This window comes from Chiloscyllium punctatum, chromosome 12 (assembly GCF_047496795.1).
Source record: "Chiloscyllium punctatum isolate Juve2018m chromosome 12, sChiPun1.3, whole genome shotgun sequence".
In the NCBI taxonomy this organism is placed as follows: Eukaryota; Metazoa; Chordata; class Chondrichthyes; order Orectolobiformes; family Hemiscylliidae; genus Chiloscyllium; species Chiloscyllium punctatum.
The window spans coordinates 13829316-13850968 of record NC_092750.1 but is presented as its reverse complement, the minus strand read 5'-3'; the positions used below and the strand labels follow the sequence as shown (position 1 = coordinate 13850968).

Sequence of the window (21653 nt, the reverse complement as noted above, 5' to 3'; positions counted from 1 at the left end):
AAGCAACAAATTGAGATTTTGCTTCTCTAGGTCAAGCAGGCACAGGGATTATAAGTGAACAGGGCTTAATGCAAATGAGCAGATTGGTTTTGATTACCTCAGGTTTATTAGAGGGCAAAAGTATGAATGCTGGTCAGTAGAGCTATTATGAGAGAAAGCAAAAGCATGCCCGAGGGTTTCAACCAGCTGAACTGAAATAAGGTGGAGTTGGCTGATGATATGGAAATGGAAATAAGCAGTCCATGTAAGGGCAGAAATATATGATCAGAGGTTCTTCATGGAAGTAAATATTTTGAGGAGGTATCAGAAAGATCAATGAGGGTAGTACATAAACACTGTTGATATACATAAACACATTTAATACAATACCACATGACAGACCTGTGAGCAAAGTCATGGATCAAAGGGACAGCAGTAATGTGAATACAAACTTGGCTGAGTGAAAGGGAAAAGAGAGCCACCAGGGTTGGCATTGGGACCCATGTTTTCTTGACATGTATTAATGATCTGGATTTTGGTGTGCAATGGACCATCGCAAAGTTTTGCAGGTGACACTCAGCGTTGAAGAATTCCAAACTGTGTGGAGGACAATGCAGAATTCCAAGAGCCAGTGTAAGCATGAGGGGCCAAATGGCCTCATTCTATACTGTAGCAACTCTGCGAAATACAACACTAATGTAATGAGGTACCTTTCATTGCTCCCGAGTTGCCAGGAAGAGGGATGGAATCATTGGCTAGGGTACAGAATTTATTGTGTGATGGAAGATAATGGCTGTGGCTTTCCCAATAGTTGGAAAAAATATTGCTCTGGACATTAGAAAGCATTTTGACAATTTAACGGCAAAGGAATAGATAAGAGAGGTAATGGTGACATCGAGCTGGGGTTGTTGGTGTACATATGGAAAACGATGCTGTGCTTTCAGATGGTATTACCAAAGAGCAGCATGTGGACAGCAAATAAGAGGGACACAACAATAGGTCCTTCAGAAATGTCCTTACATATTTACTGCCAGCTCAGAAGGTTTGCCAGTCGGCAGTGTCCAGCTTAATTTATTGTAGAGCATTTCTACATGTGATTCACTTACACAGTCTGTAAAAGACCAAATGTTTTGCTCTGACAATATGTTTATCAGAGACTGAGCACCTGGTACGAATTCTTCAGCAACAGGTCATTGCTTGGTGACTGAGTTCCACAGAGTGGATAGGGAATCCCAGCTGGTTGTATAATGTTTTTGCAAAGCCAGAACATGTTTCAGCTTCCCAGTATCTCCAACTAACAGACAGCCTCTTGCTAGCTGCCCATCTTCAGACAAAACCAATTAGATTGAATGCAAGTTTTGATTTTGCAAGAGAGACGAGAAGGAAGTGGAGCTGGGCTTCACAATGTCTCGCTGAATACTACCATTATCTTTCAGGGAGAGATCTACCAGCTCGTAGTCAGTTCAGCAGCATTAAATCTCGGGCCTCTCTTTAATACCAACTTTCTGGTAGAGACCTGGAAACAGCATGCCTTTCTGATTGGAGGGAAGGCCAAATGGCAAACCTACCAATGTAAACAAAAAAAATGTACTTATAGACCAGCCTGTCCATCAAAACAAATATGTTGGTTCTCCATTCTGGTGCTTGACGTGGTTTTCTGTTCCGTGTTCTTTCCCATCTTTGCGTCCTTGTTTTGGAATTCTGAACTGAGGAAACTTCAAGGCCAGGCTAACAGTGTTGCACCATCCTTCTATTTGAGCCTGAGGTAGGCCTGGCATTTGAGGAAATGGAGGTTCCACACCATGAACTGAAGGAACGGCATGAGCAAGCAGATGCTCCCAATGATGCAGCCCACGGCAGCACCTGGAGTCTCGCTGTAGTTTAGCGACCTGTAGATATAGGGTTTTCCCCTGAGGTTGGTGCCTCCAGCAGCCCAGTAGATGACGGTGAAGATGATGAAAGAGAGGCAGTACAACAAGGTGTAGATGAAATGGGCGAGGTGAATGGGAGCGGCTGTCATGCCCAGCTCCAGAAGTACAAGAACCGAGTTGATCACGTGCATGTTGATGTTCACCGAGTCAGGGGCTCTCCCTGGAATGTAGTCAAAGCTCCAGAAAGCAATGGTGACAAACAGGCTGATCACACAGCTTAGATTATACAGGGACCACTGTATGCAGATAGTGGGATACAGTAGCGAAGACGGTGGGGAGAATTCTGTGTGCAAATTTAGAGCAGGAGTCTCAACCTCGATTTCTGGAACTGCTGATAGTAAAGTATACAAAAATTTCATTAGTAAAACTTCATCCTGTTCGTTATTTGCTCTGAGATAGAAAGAACTACAAATGTAAATCAGGAACAAAAACAGAAGCTGCTGGAAAAGCTCAGCAGGTCTGACACCATCTGTGGAGAGAAATCAAATTTAACATTTCGGTTCTGGGTCACTCTGATGTTTCTCCACAGATGCTGCCAAACCCACTGAGCTTTTCCAGTAATTTCTGTTTTTGATCAAAATCATTTGACTTTTTTCATTTAACAGGAAGCAATGGGCTGAAGGTTCATAAAGGGGTAATGAGAAACACTGGTGTTCCCCATGCAGGGAGATGGAGAAAAAGAGAGACTTCATGTGAAGTTTCTGTTGTAGACTTTTTGCCATTCCTGGAGTCTTCGAATAAAGACGTTGGAAATGTGATTGGAGGTGTGAAGGGCAGATTGATAGTTCAAGTATCTATCAGTTTAAAGTCACAGAGTTGTAGAGTCATGCAGCATGGAAACAGACCCTTCCATCCAACTCATCCATGCCAATAAGGTTACCCAAACTAAGCTAGTCCCATTTGTCTGTGCTTGGTCCATATCCCTCTAAACCTTTCCCATCCAGGTACCTGTTCAAAAGTCTTTTAAATGTTGCAACTGGACCTGTATCTACCACTTCCTCTGATAGTTCATTCCACATACGAACTATCTACTTTGTGAAAGCGTTGCTCCTCAGGTCCCTTTTAAATGTTTCTCCTGTCATCTTAAGTATATGTTCTCTGCTTTTTAAGATTAGACTCCCTACAATGTGCAAACAGGCCCTTAGGCCAAACTGACCCTCTGAAGGGTAACTCACCCAGACCCACTTATCTCTGACTAATGCACCTAACACTACGGACAATTTACCATGGTCGATTCACCTGACCTGCACATCTTTGAACTGTGTGAGGAAACCACAGCACCCAGAGGAAATCCACACAGACACAGGGAGAACATGTAAACTCCATACAGGTAGTTGCCTGAGGCTGGAATCAAACCTGGGTCCCTGGTGCTGTGAGGCTGCAGTGCTAACCACTGAGCCACCATGTGTCCTTTTGAATTCCCGCACCATAGGGAAAAAGACCTTTGCCTTATCTATGTCCTTCATGATTTTACAAATCTCTATAAGGTCACTCCTTGGCCTCTGCAATTCCAATGGAAAATGCCCCAGCCTATCCAGCCTCTCCTTATACAGAGGAACCTTGATTATCCAAATGTCAATTATCCAAATTTCAGATTATCTGAATAAGGTCACATAAAACCATTGCATCAAAGAGGTAAGTGGATTCGATTTACCTGTACGGAAGAACATGTGAAAGCACTGGCAATAACAAAGAAACACAGCAGCTCAAGCATTAGCGATTGAATTTTTTTTAACGTAAGGGTTAGTTACACAGCCCTTTGCAAAAGTAAGTGCTTTACTCCCATCAATATACAAGGCTGTTCATGAGAAAAATGGCAGAGAAAGTAAATACATGCACGAGGCAGTGTTTCTGTCCTTCTATCGCGACACTGAGTTCAGTGGAAACTGTCAAATGCACTTATGATTATAGAAGCTGCTTGGGACTTTGCTTAATGCTGGGATTTCATGTACAGTGTTCATGCGATGGTAAGGGTTAGGTCCTTCTTAGTTTAACCTGCAATTTGCACAATGCAAAGATTAGTTTGCGTAAATAGTAGGCTCATCAAAATTATAGATTTAAACAATCTCTCCAGCAGAGGTGATTTTGAGGTGCCAATGTTGGACTAGGGTGTACAAAGTTAAATATGACACAACACCAAGTTATAGTCCAACAGGTGTATTTGGAAGCACTAACATTTAGAGCGCGATTCCTTCATCATCATCATCAACCACCTGATGAAGGAGCAGCACTCCGAAAGCTAGTGCTTCCAAATAAACCTGTTGGACTATAACCTGGTGTTGTGTGATTTTTAACTTTCTCCAGTAAAACACAGCATTAGATCAGTATGACTTTCCTTGTTCAAGGTCAAATTGATTATGCGAATAATCAATTATACGAATGAAATAGTGCCCGCCCGACTTGTTCAGATAATCAAGGGTCCTCTGTAGTTCAAACCCTCTGGACCTGGTAACATCCTTGTAAATCGTTTCTACACCCTCTCCACTTTAATTTCAGGGCGACTGGAACCGTATACAGCTCTCCAGATGTTTGAATGGGTTTATGGTAGATTTGAGGTAATGGTGTGCTGTGATGTAACATGTTGGTGATAACATTGAAAGTTGCTCTGCTTCCATTACAAAATTAATATTCAAATGTTGATTGTGCTGTAAGAAACTGTAAAGTTCCCTCCTATTATGCTGGCCTATGAAGAAAGTGTGTTTGACATATTGAAGCTAGTGTTTAAATTAACATGGTTGCCAGATAGGAATGGAATGAGGAGAAAGGGAGATGATGCATTACAAAATTGTCAAAACCTGTATCAAAATAATGACTTTAAAATTTGCCCAGTAAGGTTGTGATGGTGAAACTATCAACAGCCACTTTTGGAATATTGTGTGCAATTATGGTCTCCTTCCTATCGGAAGGATGTTGTGAAACTCGAAAGGGTTCAAAAAAGATTTACAAGGATGTTGCCATGTTTGGAGGAGTTGAGCGATAGGGAGAGGTTGAATAGGCTGGGGCTGTTTTCCCTGGAGCTTCGGGGACTGAGGGGTGACCTTATAGAGGTTTATAAAATCATGAGGGGTATGGGTAGGGTAAATAGAGGAAGTCTTTTCCCAGGGGTGGGGGAGTCCAGAACTAGAGGGCATAGGTTTAGGGTGAGAGGGGAAGATATAAAAGAGACCTGAGGGGCAACTTTTTCATGCAGAGGATGGTACACGTATGGAATGAACTGCCAGAGTACATGGTGGAGGCTGGTACAATTGCAACATTTAAAAGGAATTTGGATGGGTATATGAATAGGAAGTGTTTGAAGGGATATGCTCCAGGTGATGGCAGGTGGGACTAGATTGGGTTGGGATATCCGGTCGGCATGGATGGGTTGGACCGAAGGGTCTGTTTCCATGCTGTACATCTCTATGACTCTATGACTCTATTTGCTGTCAGTGCAGCTGTGGAACTGGTAGCAACTTCTGGAGATCGCGTGTGCGCAGTTTCAAAGTGAGAATCCAGAAACTGATGCCGGCATCTTGACATTTCTCCATAGGCCATGCTGCTGAATTTCCCTGGGACTGCAACCAGTTGAAAATCACTGTCCTTTTGCGCTGTCTGTCTTTCAGTTTAAAAAAAACTCTTGAGGAAGTAACATCTTATTGAATTAAGTGCAACTAGATTTTTAAAGGCGTGTTAATTTATTATTCCTTCTGAACTATATCTTTGACCGTCAGAAGCCAATTTTATATTTTCGAGTGCCAAATTTCTCAATTATGATTTTTTAAGAAGTTCTAAAATAATGATTTGTAAAAACTTTTCATAGTATTGAAGCTTTATTAACTCAATTCTTCAATTATTATTTTGTCACTCTATAAAACTTAAATTAAAAAGGGAAAATTTTATTGCGTTTTACTTCCTGGTTTGCTATCTGTGTGAATGCTTCACTGCATTAGATCCTCTCCAGATTCAAAGTAACATTGAGAAGTCTACTTTGTAGTGGTCTTTTTCTCAGCAGAGTTCTTAGCCACAGTCCATGATATTTAGGTCATTGCCTTACCTGGATTACAGCTTGAGATCTCCTCCAAAGATGCAGCTCTGGTGTTCTGAGCAGGTCTCTTCAGTCCGCATGCCATGTAGCAAATCAAATTTACCAATGCCAGGTTGAAGTAAAATGTCAAGACAGTATAGGTTAGGTGTGTCAGGAAGATGAACCATTTGGGGTGGTTGGTTTGGACTCCACTGCAAATGCACCAGACCAGAGTGTAGACCGCGGTGCAAATTCGATAAATCAACAAGACACATGGGTGGAACCTCCACTGCAAGTGGGAAAAGGAAAGCATTCAGTTAGTGTGAACCCAGTATTTTTAGAAGGTGAATTTTTGCCATCATTAAGGGAATTGCCGCAAACTTGGTAATAATCGATTAAACAAATGTTCATAATAACTGTTAAACAATAGAAAGAAAGATCACTCAAGATGAATAGTGAACATTCCTCCCCCCAACCCCAAACCCAACGTTTTTGACATAAATTCAAATTAATCCCAGAATTCGTATCTTTCAATTTTCTCTGATTCATGATGTGGTACAGTGCCAGTGCAGTACCATGTCCAAGTTCCATATGTAGTGTTAGGCAAAACAGTTAATGTAAGTAAGTTATCTTAAGTAGGATAATGCCTGACAGAAATGGGTCAGTTGGCAAGTCATCTGACTGCATTATTGCTGAGAAAAGGACACATTTTGTGGAAGTGGTTCGTCTTCCACTCATCAGGACAATTTGCAAGAATGCCAAATTGAAGAGAAGAGAATGTTTCTGCTGCATAAGAGGAGAATGCTGATTGGTTGGCATTCAGTCTCCAATTGATGGAGTCTTTGCCATGGAGAATGTTTTAGTTGATGGATGAATGATGGGGATTATAGCTGAAGCCAGGAGTGTTGCTGGTGGGATACATACTATGAATAAGCATTTACTGACTTTACATAATGCATGTGCGGTTCTGTAAAATTGGACACTTTTTTTACTTCTTCATTTTTCTATTCTATGTTTTGCATTATTTTTCTATATTTTAAAATGGTGCCAGTGAGCGGCGACACTATGCTACATGCTTCACTGCATTTTGTAATAAGATACAAGTGACAACAAATAAATAAATAAATAAATCAGATTGACCTTCTTGCAGCACTGCATTCCCTGGCCGTAGTTAACTGCCTTGCTCCCTCCAAATACACTACACAGTGTCCCCTTTTCCCTCTCTTCCACCAAGACCCCCAATACAGTGTCCGCAAAACTTGGAGCTCACTTGCTGCTGCGTCAAATAACTCTCCCCTGTATCTCAGCTCAGATTCACCTGTTGTACAACTGCCTGTAGCCATGATGTACTGACCCTTTAATAGGGGCCAGGCTCGTTTTAAACATCGCAGGCTAGCTTTAGGTGGTGCGGGCGACTTTCAACATTTGCTGATGTGAAGCAGCCAATGAACAGAAAGGTTAGTGCTGGCTGGGGACTTCAATCATTCGACTGAGCAGGGAGCTCAAGATTAGTGTGCATTGTGGTGGTGCATAGGCTAATAGTGAGGCATAATCAGCGTGCTTGTTTTGAGGGGCTGTCCAACTGACCCCCTCAAATGTGTCCTTGACCTGGGATTAGCATGAAAGCTGCAGAGCACTTTAGAACTGCACAATTACTGCAACTCCCCACCCCCGTCTTTCTTTAGCTAAAGAGAGTTGCAGATAGTGAAAGTAACTCTAATCTCAAAATGAATCACGATTTGAGTGATTTACTGCTGCAGAATTATAACTTCTGTCCTACCTGTGACAGAAGGATTAATTGTGGATGTTTAGTCTTCAGAGAACGCTTTTCCTGAGTGAACTCCTGCTTAAGGTGCTTCCTCCAAGAAGTTCCCATTTTTTTTAACAGCCTTCAACGCTTTCACTGAGTACTAGCAATGGACTGCCCTGTATTTATATGGGAGCATTCGGTTCTGATAGTTGGAACTTGCTAAAAAGAATGACTCAGTACTGATATCACTACAAGTTATTCTGGCAGGCACACTACTCTTCCCTTCCCTTCACCCCACCCCCTTCCACCCCTCCCTGGAAAGAAAACAAGATCGCAGCCTTAGGTTTGAAGCTCAATGTGGAGTAGCCGAGATTCTGAAACAGCAGAAATTTCCGCAGATTGTGTGTGAGGGACTTTGGGGTCTCAGCAGAGCAGCTTTCCCAATCCCGTCCTGGATGACTTAATCTTGGGGACCGATGCCAAAAAGCAACCGATTCTGTCAATATGGACATCGTACTTCACTCTCCCTGCCCCCAACAGTCCGCCCACCATTTACCACAAGAAAACCGCACGAGGGGAGAGCTTTGTCTTGAGTGAGTTGGACAGCACTTCAAATATGTATGCCAGCATGTGAAAACCGTACAGGATGAATTAACCCCAGTGCAGGATTTGGCTGTCAGGCTTCCAGATTACAGGCTAGAATGGAGCAAACTGTGCCAGAAATGAATACTTTTCCGTTCTCAAAGCTGAAAATCTCAGAGACGGACCCTTCTACCTAGGGTTTCATTGTTGACCGTAACAATTCATGTGAGGTGCTGTAAAATTGGACACTTGCTTTATTTCTTCATTTTTCTATTCTGCGTTTTGGTTTACCTTTCCATATTTTAAAATGGTGCCAGTGAGCGATAACACTATATTACATGTTTCACTGTTTTTTGCATTGAGATACAAGTGACAATAAATAAATAATTCAGATTGACCTTCTTGCAGCACTGCATCCAGTGCTTTATTCCTGGTCTTGCTCCGTCCAGATACACTACAAAGCACCCCCTTTTCCATCTCTTGCACTGACACAGCTTCCACAAAACTTAGACGTCGCTTGCTACTGCATCAAATTATCGTTTATTTTCACAGTGGGGCTCAAGCCCTTCTGAGTCCTCTGGTTCAAATAAATAGCCTTACCATGAAGTTTGATTTCAACATATTAACCATTTGTGTGAAATTCTGAATAAACTTTGTTGCCAATGTTTTTCCTGTCCAGGAATATTTTTCTGAAGTGGACCATCGCCTCTCTCTGGTCTAGTCAAGTGAATCTTTGAGCAGCATGAATTGTCACACCTCACTCCGTTACTTACGGAGGTCTTGGGTAGCAGTGCTACCTCTGAGCTGGTAAATCCATGTTCAAATCCCACCGTGAGCTTTAAAGATGAAGGAAGGTGCTTTCATGCTGTGGTTAAATAGACTCGGTATCACATCTTACAAACACTTCCAAAAAACTCCAGTAGCAGGAAGTAAGAGCAGGAGAGATTCCATGTGTAGAACAGAGACACAGCACACAAATGGGTCTTTCGGTCCACAATGTTGTGCCAAGCATGATGCCAAATGAAACTAATCCCCTCTGCCTGCACTTGGTCTACGTCCCTTCATTCCTTGCAAATTTATGTGCTTATCGAAAAGTCTTTTAGATGCCCAAATTGTATCTACCTCCATCACCACGCTGGCAGTACATTCCAGACTCCCACCACTCTCTGTGTAAAAAACAAGCCCCTCACATCTACTTTGAAATTTCCCCCCCTTACTTTAAATATTTGGTCCCTTAGTTTTAGACATTACAACTCTGGGAAAAATATATTCTGATCGTCAACCCTATCTATGCATCTCATACTTTAGTAGATTTCTATCGAGTCTCCCTGCAGCCTTCAGAGAAAACAATCCTAGATTTTCTAGCCTCTCCTTACAACTCAGACCCTCCAATCCAGGTAGCATCCTGGTAAACCTCTTCTACACCCTCTCCAAAACGTCCACATCCTTCCTGTAATGTAGTGACCAGAATTGTATGCAATATTCTTAAGTGCTGCCTGACCAAAGTCTTATAAAGCTTCAACATGACATCCCAACTCTTGTACTCAATGCTTGACCAATAAAATCAAGCATACCATATGCCCTCTTTATCACCCTATCTACTTGTGTGACCACTTTGAGGGAGCTATGGGCTTGAACCCTAAAGTCAATGTGGACATCATCCATGTGACTGGAGTCACCATATATGGGTCTGGACTATAACTTGTATGCAACAGTGCACATTACTACACCAACTCTATAACTCTACAGAAATCTATAACATTATGAGATCCAGTGTCTTAATGAAAGTCTGGTCAAGAAGTGAGGTTAGAATGCAGACATGGTGTCATTTATTGCATATTTTGCATTGTTCTGTGGATTAATTTTGGTTTCACTGTGTGACCAGACCCAAATCAGCTTCGATTTATCCTTCTGAAGTGACGCTACAGTAAAAGGTTTTCCCTACACGATTAACCCCAAGGCATTTGCAGTGTATTTGTACCTGGAGCAAAGAAAAATGTTTTTCAGTCAATCCTTTGGGTAATCTTAAATCTTTGAATGTTAGTAAACAGTTCTGGCATCCCATTGCTCCAAGTTTGTGCATGTTAGTGAAGTAAAGTTGACTGCAAACAGTCTATTTCAAAGGAGGTATGGAAGTCTCTGATGTTCTGGCTAGTGCTTACCTATCAATCAACATCACAAAAAAAGCAGATAATCTAGTTGTTTGCATTCTGCAGTTTGTGTGAGTTTGCTGTCTTTTTTATTTCCCACTCTTAACAAAGTAGCTCATTGGTTGTAACCTGGTTTGGGATGTTTCTGATGTTTGTGAAAGGTACTTCAGAAATGTAAGTCTTACTTTCCCGCAAACAAAGAAGAACAAATGTGAATTTTTTCAGATTAAGGATGACGAAAGGCTGCCGGCTATCACAAAAACCGGGTTAAGATAACCTAGGGAAAGAGCATTCCAATGTGACTAAGCATGCTGTGGAACTCAGTAAACATCTTGGCGAGCTCATACTGTTCATTAAGGGTAGCTCAATTGTGGAGGTTGAGGAAAAATGGGAAAATCTGAAAAAAAAATGTTCATGTTGAACATAATTTGGCGCTCTTTTTCAGTTTAATTGGATCCATCTTGCAGTACTCTTTGATTGTGGAAAGTTGTTCTTTTAACAGTATGAATGACATGTCACATTATACTAATTAACCATATGCTGGGTACCCTGAGTGAAATGCAGATGACAATAATTTGCTTTCAGTTACTGATGTAACTCATTACAGCTTTAATCCCCCATGCTTAGTATAAGGTTGAGTTACATATTTTACTGAATGCAATTTCTGTTAATCAAGTCTATAATGATTCTTTACATAAAGTTAACATAAGTTAGAAAAAAATCATATTTTCCTCACAGATTCTAAAATACCTCTGTCATTGCATCATAGTGAAAGTGACTAACAGCAGTATGAATTATACTTCGCAGGATTTGCAAGAAATATTTGACTAAACATAAGTTCAATAATACAGGAAGTATTAAAGATTGCTTAATATGTAACCTGTTTTTCTGTTATCTGGACGTGTTGCACAATAAAAATGCAAAAAAGGATTTTGTATTTTTATAGGCCAGATCAGTTTCCTACTCAGTGTTTTACTTGGAGTTTTAGCCTGGACTCAGGACAATGTGGAAAGTTCCAGTCTGTTGACAGAATGTGCCCACTTCCAGTTAAATAGTATTAAGCAAACCTGGTCAAGACTTTCTGGTCTCTAGATTACTGGATATATGACTCAAGGTGCACATCAGGATCCAACAGGGATGCAGATGCACTAACCTCTGACAGGCAATTTCCCTGCTTCCAAGGACCATCTGCCAAAATCACCAACTCTGAGATGTAATTAGAAACCTTGGACAGTATGTACCTGTATCGTCAAGGTAAAAACAATGACTGCAGATGCTGAAAATCAAATACTGGATTAGTGGTGCTGGAAGAGCACAGCATTCAGGCAGCATCCAACGAGCAGCGAAATCAACGTTTCGGGCAAAAGCCCTTCATCAGGAATAAAGGCAGTTAGCCTGAAGCATGGAGAGATAAGCTAGAGGAGGGTGGGGGTGGGGAGAGAGTAGCATAGAGTACAATGGGTGAGTGGGGGAGGAGATGAAGGTGATAGGTCAAGGAGGAGAGGGTGGAGTGGATAGGTGGAAAAGAAGATAGGCAGGTCGGACAAGTCAAGGAGACAGTAACTGAGCTGGAAGTTTGAAACTAGGGTGAGGTGGGGGAAGGGGAAATGAGGAAGCTGTTGAAGTCCACATTGATGCCCTGGGGTTGAAGTGTTCCGAGGTGGAAGATGAGGCGTTCTTCCTCCAGGCGTCGGGTGGTGAGGGAGCGGTGGTGAAGGAGGCCCAGGACCTCCATGTCCTTGGCAGAGTGGGAGGGGGAGTTGAAATGTTGGGCTACGGGGCGGTTTGGTTGATTGGTGCGGGTGTCTCGGAGATGTTCCCTAAAGCGCTCTGCTAGGAGGCGCCCAGTCTCCCCAATGTAGAGGAGACCCTGTACCTGTATCGTCATCCAGTAAATGTTGGAAAACTTAAGATCTAGTCTAATCCCTGAACAACAGCACAAGTGATCTTATGATAATTATCTTGAGTCTCCACGCCCTATACTTGCCACTAACCCATTGACACTTCCCGAATCCCAAATACCTGGCTGACCTGACCTGACTATCTCTGGAACCACTTCTCTGCCTGTTCCCTCAAGCAGACCCAGCTACTCGCCTGACCTGATGAAGTCTTTTGACCACACTGCCCCACAACTTGATTGCCATAAGACCATAAGACACAGGAGCAGAAATTAGTGGAGGTTGAGGAAAAATAGGCAAATCTGAAAAAAAAAATGTTCGTGTTGAACATAATTTGGCGCTCTTTTTCAGTTTAATTGGATCCATCTTGCAGGACTCTTTGATTGTGGAAAGTTGTTCTTTCAGCCCAATGATTCTGCTCCACCACTCAATTATGGCTGATAGGTTTCTCAACCTGCTTTCTCCCTGTAATCCTTGATCCCCTTGATACTCAAGAACCAATCTATCACCGTCTTAAATATACTCAATGGTCTGGCCTCCACAGCCCTCTGTGCCAATGAATTGCATAGACTCCCCACTCTCTGGCTGAAGAAGTTTTTCCTTATCTCCATTCTAAAAGGTCTTCCCTTTACTCGAAGGCTGTGCCCTCAGGTCCTAGTCTCTCCTACCAATGGAAACATCTTTCCAACATCCACTCTGTCCAGGCAATTTAATATTCTGTATGTTTCAATCAGATCCCCCTCATCTTCCTAAACTCCATCGAGTATAGACTCACAGCCCTCAAATGTTCCTCATATGTAAAGCTTTTCATTCCTGGGACAATTTTTGTGAATCTCCTCTGAACATGATCTGGGGTCAGTACATCCTTCCTGAGATTTGGGGCCCAAAACTGTGCACAATACCCCAAATGTGGTCTGACCAGAGTCTTATAGACACTCAGAAGCGTATCCTTGCTTTTATATTCAAACAGAATACCTCCACCCCTTCGCTCCCTTAATCAGTTAATCCTCTACTTTATTTAAGTTGCCCTCAAAAAGAGTCATAGAGTCATAGAGTCACAGCACAGAAACAGACCCTTCAGTCCAACCTGTCCATGCCGACCAGATATCCTTACCTAATCTAGTCCCATTTGCCAGCACTTGACCCATATCCCTTTAACCCCTTCCTATTCATATGTACATCCAGATGCCTTTTAAATGCTGCAATTGTACCTGCCTCCAGCACTTCCTCTGGCAGCTCATTCCATACATGCACCACCCTCTGTGTGAAAATGTTGCTCCTTAGGTCCCTTTTATATCTTTCCCCTCTCAACCTAAACCTAAGCCCTCGAGTTCTGGACTCATTCATCCCAGGGAAAAGACTTTCTCTGGTTATCCTATCCATGCCCCTCATGATTTTATAAACCTCTATAATATCACCCCTCAGCCTCCGATGATCCAGGAGAAACAGCCCCCGCCTATTTAGCCGCTCCCTGTAGCCCTATAGCTGACCTCGGTGGTGGGCAAGTTGTTGGAGGGAATCCTGAGGGACAGGACGTACATGTATTTGGAAGGGCAAGGACTGATTCGGGATAGTCAAAATGGCCTTGTGCGTGGGAAATCATGTCTCACAAACTCAATTGAGTTTTTTGAAGAAGTAACAAAGAAGATTGATGAGGGCAGAGCAGTAGATGTGATCTATATGGACTTCAGTAAGGCGTTTGACAAGGTTCCCCATGGGAGACTGATTAGCAAGGTTAGATCTCATGGAATACAGGGAGCACTAGCCATTTGGATACAGAACTGACTCAAAGGTAGAAGACAGAGGGTGGTGGTGGACGGTTGTTTTTCAGACTGGAGGCCTGTGACCAGTGGAGTGTCACAAGGATTGGTGCTGTGCCCTCTACTTTTTGTCATTTACATAAATGATTTGGATGTGAGCGTAAGAGGTACAGTTAGTAAGTTTGCAGATGGCATAAAAATTGGAGGTGTAGTGGACAGCGAAGAGGGTTGCCTCAGATTACAACAGGATCTGGACCAGATGGGCCAATGGGCTGAGAAGTGACAGATGGAGTTTATTTCAGATAAATGTGAGGTGCTGCATTTTGGGAAAGCAAGTCTTAGCAGGACTTATACACTTACTGGTAAGATCATAGGGAGTGTTGCTGAACAAAGAGACCTTGGAGTGCAGGTTCATTGCTCCTTGAAAGTGGAGTCGCAGGTAGATAGGATAGTGAAGAAGACAATAAACAATAGACAATAGACAATAGATGCAGGAGTAGGCCATTCAGCCCTTCGAGCCTGCACCGCCATTCAATATGATCATGGCTGATCATTCCCAATCAGTATCCTGTTCCAACCTTATCTCCATAACCCTTGACTCCACTATCTTTAAGAGCTCTATCCAATTCTTTCTTAAATGAATCCAGAGACTGGGCCTCCACTGCCCTCTGGGGCAGAGCATTCCACACAGCCACCACTCTCTGGGTGAAGTAGTTTCTCCTCATCTCTGTCCTAAATGGTCTACCCCGTATTTTTAAGCTGTGTCCTCTGGTTCGGCACTCCCCCATCAGCGGAAATATGTTTCCTCCTGCCAGAGTGTCCAATCCTTTCATAATCCTATACGTTTCAATCAGATCCCCTCTCAGTCTTCTAAACTGAAGGGTATACCAGCCCAGTTGCTCCAATCTTTCAACATAAGATAGTCCCGCCATTCCAGGAATTGACCTCGTGAACCTACGCTGCACTCCCTCAATAGCCAGAATGTCTTTCCTCAAATTTGGAGACCAGAACTGTACACAGTACTCCAGGTGTGGTCTCACCAGGGCCCTGTACAGCTGCAGAAGCACCTCTTTGCTTCTATACTCAATTCCTCTTGTTATGAAGGCCAGCATGCTATTAGCCTTCTTCACGACCTGCTGTACCTGCATGCATGCCTTCATTGACTGGTGGACAAGAACACCCAGATCTTTCTGAACAGCCCCTTTACCTAATTTGATACCATTGAGGTAGTAATCTGCCTTCCTGTTCTTGCCACCAAAGTGGATAACCAGACATTTATCCACATTAAACTGCATCTGCCATGCATCTGCCCACTCACCCAACTTGTCCAGGTCACCCTGTAATCTCCTAACATCCTCATCACATTTCACCCTACCACAAAGCTTTGTATCATCAGCAAATTTGCTAATGTTATTGCTGATACCATCTTCTATATCATTAACATATATTGTAAAAAGCTGCGGTCCCAGCACGGATCCTTGCGGTACCCCACTGGTCACTGCCTGCCATTCCGAAATGGAGCTGTTAATCACTACCCTTTGTTTCCTATTAGCCAACCAATTCTCTATCCAATCTAGTACTTTGCCCCCAATACCGTGCGCCCTAATTTTACTCACTAACTTCTTGTGTGGGACTTTATCAAAAGCTTTCTGAAAGTCCAGGTACACTACATCCACTGGATCTCCCTCGTCCATCTTCTGAGTTACATCCTCAAAAAATTCAAGAAGATTAGTCAAGCATGATTTCCCCTTCATAAATCCATGCTGACTCTGTCCTATCCTGTTACTATTATCCAGATGTGCCGTAATTTCATCCTTTATAATAGACTCCAGCATCTTTCCCACCACTGAGGTCAGACTAACTGGTCTATAATTTCCTGCTTTCTCCCGCCCACCCTTCTTAAAAAGTGGCACAACATTAGCTGCCCTCCAATCCTCAGGAACCGACCCCGATTCTATTGAACTCTGGAAAATAATCACCAGCGCATTCACGATTTCCCGAGCCACCTCCTTCAGTACCCTGGGATTCAGGCCATCAGGTCCCGGAGACTTATCAACCTTCAGACCTAACAGTCTCTCCAACACCAAATCCTGGCAAATAGAAATTCCCTTAAGTTCAGGTCCTTCAGCCACTGTTACCTCAGGGAGATTGCTTGTGTCTTCCCCAGTGAACACAGATCTGAAGTACCCATTTAATTCCTCTGCCATTTCTTTGTTCCCAGTAATATATTCCCCTGTTTCTGTCTTCAAGGGCCCAATTTTTGTCCTAACCATTTTTTTGCCTTGGACATACCTAAAAAAGCTTTTACTATCCTCCTTTATATTCTTGGCCAGTTTACCTTCGTACCTCATTTTTTCTCTGCGTATTTCCTTCTTACTAATCCTTTGTTGTTCTTTAAAAGCTTCCCAGTCCTCAGTTTTCTCACTTATCTTCGCTAAGTTATACTTTTTCTCTTTTAACTTTATATGTTTCTTTACTTCCCTCATCAGCCACGGCCGCCCATGTCTCCTCCTGGGATCTTTCTTCCTTTTAGGAATGAACTGATCCTGCAACTTCTGCATTATACACAGAAATATCCGCCATTGTTCCTCCACGGTCTTCCCTGTTAAGGTATTGCACCATTGAACTTTGGCCAGTTGCTCCCTCATAGCTCCATATTTCCCTTTATTCAACTGAAATATTGTCACTTCCGATTGTACCCACTCCCTCTCAAATTGCAGATTGAAGCTTATTGTATGCTTTCCTTTATTGGTCAGAGAATTGAGTACAGGAGTTAGGAGTACTGGATTAGTGGTGCTGGAAGAGCACAGCAGTTCAGGCAGCATCCAACGAGCAGCGAAATCAACGTTTCGGGCAAAAGCCCTTCATCAGGAATAAAGGCAGTGAGCCTGAAGCATGGAGAGATAAGCTTGGGGTTTGAGGGCAGAGGTGCGGGATGTTGACGAGATGCGTTGGAGGGCATCTTTAACCACATGGGAAGGGAAATTGTGGTTTCTAAAGAAGGAGGCCATCTGGTGTGTTCTATGGTGGAACTGGTCCTCCTGGGAGCAGATACGGCGGGGGAGGAGAAATTGGGAATACGGGATGGCATTTTTGCAAGAGGTAGGGTGGGAAGAGGTGTAATCCAGGTAGCTGTGGAAGTCGGTGGGTTTGTAAAAAATGTCAGTGTCAAGTCGGTCGTCATTAATGGAGATGGAGAGGTCCAGGAAGGGGAGCGAGGTGTCAGAGATGGTACAGGTAAATTTAAGGTCAGGGTGGAATGTGTTGGTGAAGTTGATGAATTGCTCAACCTCCTCACGGGAGCACGAGGTGGCGCCAAAACCCCACCCCTCCAACCGTAACAAGGACAGAACGCTCCTGGTGCTCACCTTCCACCCTACAAACCTTCGCATAAACCAAATCATCCGCCGACATTTCCGCCACCTCCAAAAAGACCCCACCACCAGGGATATATTTCCCTCCCCACCCCTTTCCGCCTTCCGCAAAGACCGTTCCCTCCGCGACTACCTGGTCAGGTCCACACCCCCCTACGACCCACCCTCCCATTCTGGCACTTTCCCCTGCCACCGCAGGAACTGTAAAACCTGCGCCCACACCTCCTCCCTCACCTCTATCCAAGGCCCTAAAGGAGCCTTCCATATCCATCAAAGTTTTACCTGCACATCCACTAATATCATTTATTGTATCCGTTGCTCCCAATATGGTCTCCTCTACATTGGGGAGACTGGGCGCCTCCTAGCAGAGTGCTTTAGGGAACATCTCCGAGACACCCGCACCAATCAACCAAACCGCCCTGTGGCCCAACATTTCAACTCCCCCTCCCACTCTGCCGAGGACATGGAGGTCCTGGGCCTCCTTCACCGCCGCTCTCTCACCACCAGACGCCTGGAAGAAGAACGCCTCATCTTCCGCCTCGGAACACTTCAACCCCAGGGCATCAATGTGGACTTCAACAGCTTCCTCATTTCCCCTTCCCCCACCTCATCCTAGTTTCAAACTTCCAGCTCAGCACTCTCTCCTTGACTTGTCCGGACCTGTCCGACCTGCCTATCTCCTTTTCCACCTATCCACTCCACCCTCTCCTCCTTGACGTATCACCTTCATCTCAGTCATTGTTTTTACCCTACAGGAGTTGGGAGGTCATGTTGCGGCTGTACAGCACATTGGTTAGGCCACTGTTGGAATATTGCATGCAATTCTGGTCTCCTTCCTATCAGAAAGATGTTGTGAAACTTGAAAGGGTTCAGAAAAGATTTACAAGGATGTTGCCAGGGTTGGGGGATTTGAGCTACAGAGAGAGGCTGAACAGGCTGGGGCTGTTTTCCCTGGAGCGTCGGAGGCTGAGGGGTGACCTTATACAAGTTTATAAAATTATGAGGGGCATGGATAGGGTAAATAGACAAAGTCTTTTCCCTGGGATCATGGAGTCCAGAACTAGAGGGCATAGGTTTAGGGTGAGAGGGGAAAGATATAAAAGAGACTTAAGGGGCAACATTTTCACACAGAGGGTGTAATGTGTATGGAATGAGCTGCCAGAGGATGTGGTGGAGGCTGGTACAGTTGCAACATTTAAGAGGCATTTGGATGGGTATATGAATAGGAAAGGTTTGGAGGGATATGGGCTGGGTGCTGGCAGGTGGGACTAGATTGGGTTGGGATATCTGGTCGGCATGGACGAGTTGGACCGAAGGGTCTGTTTCCATGCTATACATCTCTATGACTCTATGACTCTAAATTCTCCAACCCTGGCAATATCCTTGTAAATCTTTTCTGAACCCTTTTACGTTTCACAACATCTTTCCGATAAGATGGAGACCAGCATTGTATGCAATATTCCAACAGTGGCCTAACCAATGTGCTGTACAGCCGCAACATGACCTCCCAACTCCTGTATTCAATACTCTGACCAATAAAGGAAAGCATACCAAACGCTGCCTTCACTATCCTATCTACCTGCAACTCAACTTCCAAGAAACTATGAATCTGCACTCCAAGCTCTCTTTGTTCAGCAACACTCCCTAGGACCTTACCATTAAGTGTATAAGTCCTGCTAAGATTTGCTTTTCCAAAATGCAGCACCTTGCATTTTTTAAAATTAAACCTCATCTACCAGTCCTCAGCCCATTGACCCATTTGAGCTAGATCCCGTTGTAATCTGAGGTAACCCTCTTCATTGTCCACTACACCTGCAATGTTGGTGTCATCTGCAAACTTACTAACTATACCACTTGTGTCCACATCCAAATCATTTATATAAATGATGAAAAGTAGTGGACCCAGCACCAATCTTATGGCACTCCACTGGTCACAGGCCTCCAGTCTGAAAAACAACCCTCCACCACCACCCTCTGTCTTCTACCTTCAAGCCAGTTCTGTATCCAAATGGCTAGTTCTCCCTGTATTCCGTGAAACCTCACCTTGCTAATCAGTCTCCCATGGAGAATCTTGTTGAATGCCGTGCTGAAATCCATATACATCACATTCACTGCTCTGCCCTCATCAATCCTCTTTGTTACTTCTTCAAAATTCTTAATGAAGTTCATGAGATGTGATTTCCCATGCACAAAGCCATGCTGACTATTCCTAATCAGTCCTTGCCTTTCCAAATACATGTACATCCTGTCCCTCAGGATTCCCTCCAACAACTTGCCCACCACCAATGTCGGTCTCACTGGTCTATAGATCCCTGACTTGTCCTTACCACCTTTTTAAAATAGTAATACCACATTGGCCAACCTCCAGTCTTCCTGCACCTCACTGTGACTATCAATGATAAAAATATCTCAGCAAGAGGCCCAGCAATCACTTTCCTTAGAGTTCTCGGGTACACCTAATCAGGTCCTGGGGATTTATCCACTTTCATGCGTTTTAAGACATCCAGCACTTCCTCCTCTTTAATATGAACCTTTTTGAAGGTGTTGCCATCTATTTCCCCCATTCTATATCTTCCATGTCCTTTTCCACAGTAAACACTCATGCAAAATACTTGTTTAGTAACTCCCCCACCTACTGCGGCTCCACACAAAGGTTGCCTTGCTGATCTTTGAGGGACCCTATTCTTTCCCCAGTTACCCTTTTGTCCTGAATGTATTTGTAAAAATTGCACTTAACTGTCTAGTTTTACATATTTTTCAGTTAACCGGTCCAGAGATGCTAGTACACATTTCTGAGGTGGGACTTAAACTCAGGCCTCCTGGCTCAGAGCTAAAAATACTGCCACTGTACCACAAGAGCCCTCTCAGCGTGATCCGACAGACCCCATCCCCCCCACCCTTACCTGCCAGCCCCTCCCAGAGGGTGGCATGGTGGCTCAGTGGTTAGCACTGCTGCCTCACAGTGTTTGGGATCTGGGTTTGATTGGGTGGAGTTTGCACATTTTCCCAGTATCTGCGTGGGTTTCCTCCAGGTGCTCTGGCTTCCTCCCACAGTCCAAGAATGTGCAGGTAAGGTGGATTAACCATGATAAATTGCCTGAAAGCGTCCAGGGATATGTAGAGAATTATTGAATTGAATTAGGTTTTATTATCATGCATAGTCAAGTACAAAACTACAGGAGCACAGTCAAAGGTGTACTGTGTCATCAAACACAGTACTATCTTAGATACAAAGTGCCTAGTTTCAAACCTAAAGTACTAAAATAGATTGGGTATGAAATTAGAGCAATAAAGAGAAAAGCCTAAAAGTTCTACTTTATATTACTTCATATGATAAATTAGGAAAACAAAGAAATAAAGATAAAAGATAAAAATTACAGTCCTTCTGAAACCTGCAGTTGCTCAATGCTAGACCAACCCCATCTGGGCTCGCAAGCTGCTGACCACCATCTGTGACCCGCTGACCGCAGTGAGAGCCTGTGTGCCAGAGGCCAGCCATCCTGCCCCAGCCCAGCCCAGCCCTCCAGGTTCAATGACAGATCTGCTCTGCTCCAGGCCCCCTGACTGTGTCCCTCCACCCCAGACCCCCTGACCACCCCACTCCACTCCAGGCCCCTGACCACCCCACTCCACTCCAGGCCCCCTGACCACCCTGCTTCACTCCAGGCCCCCTGACCACTCCACTCCACTCCAGGCCCCCTGACCACTCCACTCCACTCCAGGCCCCCTGACCACTCCACTCCACTCCAGGCCCCCTGACAACTCCACTCCACTCCAGGCCCCCTGACTGTCCCACTCTACTCCACTCCAGGCCCCTTGACCACCCTGTTTCACTCCAGGCCCCCTGACTGTCCCGCTCCACTCCACTCCAGGCCCCCTGACTGTCCCACTCCACTCCACTCCAGGCCCCCTGACCACTGCACTCCACTCCAGGCCCCCTGACCACCCCATTCTGCTCCAGGCCCCTGACCACCCCACTCCACCCCAGACCCCCTGACCACCCCACTCCACTCCAGGCCCCTGACCACCCTGCTTCACTCCAGGCCCCCTGACCACCCCGCTTCACTCCAGGCCCCCTGACCACTCCACTCCACTCCAGGCCCCCTGACCACTCCACTCCACTCCAGGCCCCCTGACCACCCCACTCCACTCCAGGCCCCTGACCACCCTGCTCTGCTCCAAGCCCCCTGTCCGCACCACACCACTCCATGCCCCCTGACTGTCCC

General features: G+C 44.4%; 1 protein-coding gene across 2 annotated transcripts; it reads right to left on the bottom strand.

Moving 5' to 3' along the window:
• Nucleotides 1-690: 690 nt before the first annotated feature.
• LOC140483605 (uncharacterized) lies at nt 691-7803 on the bottom strand. Of its 2 annotated transcripts, none has more exons than XM_072581867.1 (3): nt 7694-7803; nt 5944-6202; nt 691-2241 (listed from the first exon to the last, which is right to left on the bottom strand). In XM_072581867.1, the coding sequence occupies exons 1-3, from the start codon at nt 7787-7789 to the stop codon at nt 1730-1732; spliced, it is 867 nt and encodes a 288-aa protein (XP_072437968.1). In that variant the 5' UTR covers nt 7790-7803; the 3' UTR covers nt 691-1729. The 2 variants fall into 2 exon arrangements, with proteins under 2 accessions (XP_072437968.1, XP_072437969.1); XM_072581868.1 differs by having other exon boundaries at nt 691-2238.
• Between the last annotated feature and the right edge of the window lie 13850 nt (nt 7804-21653).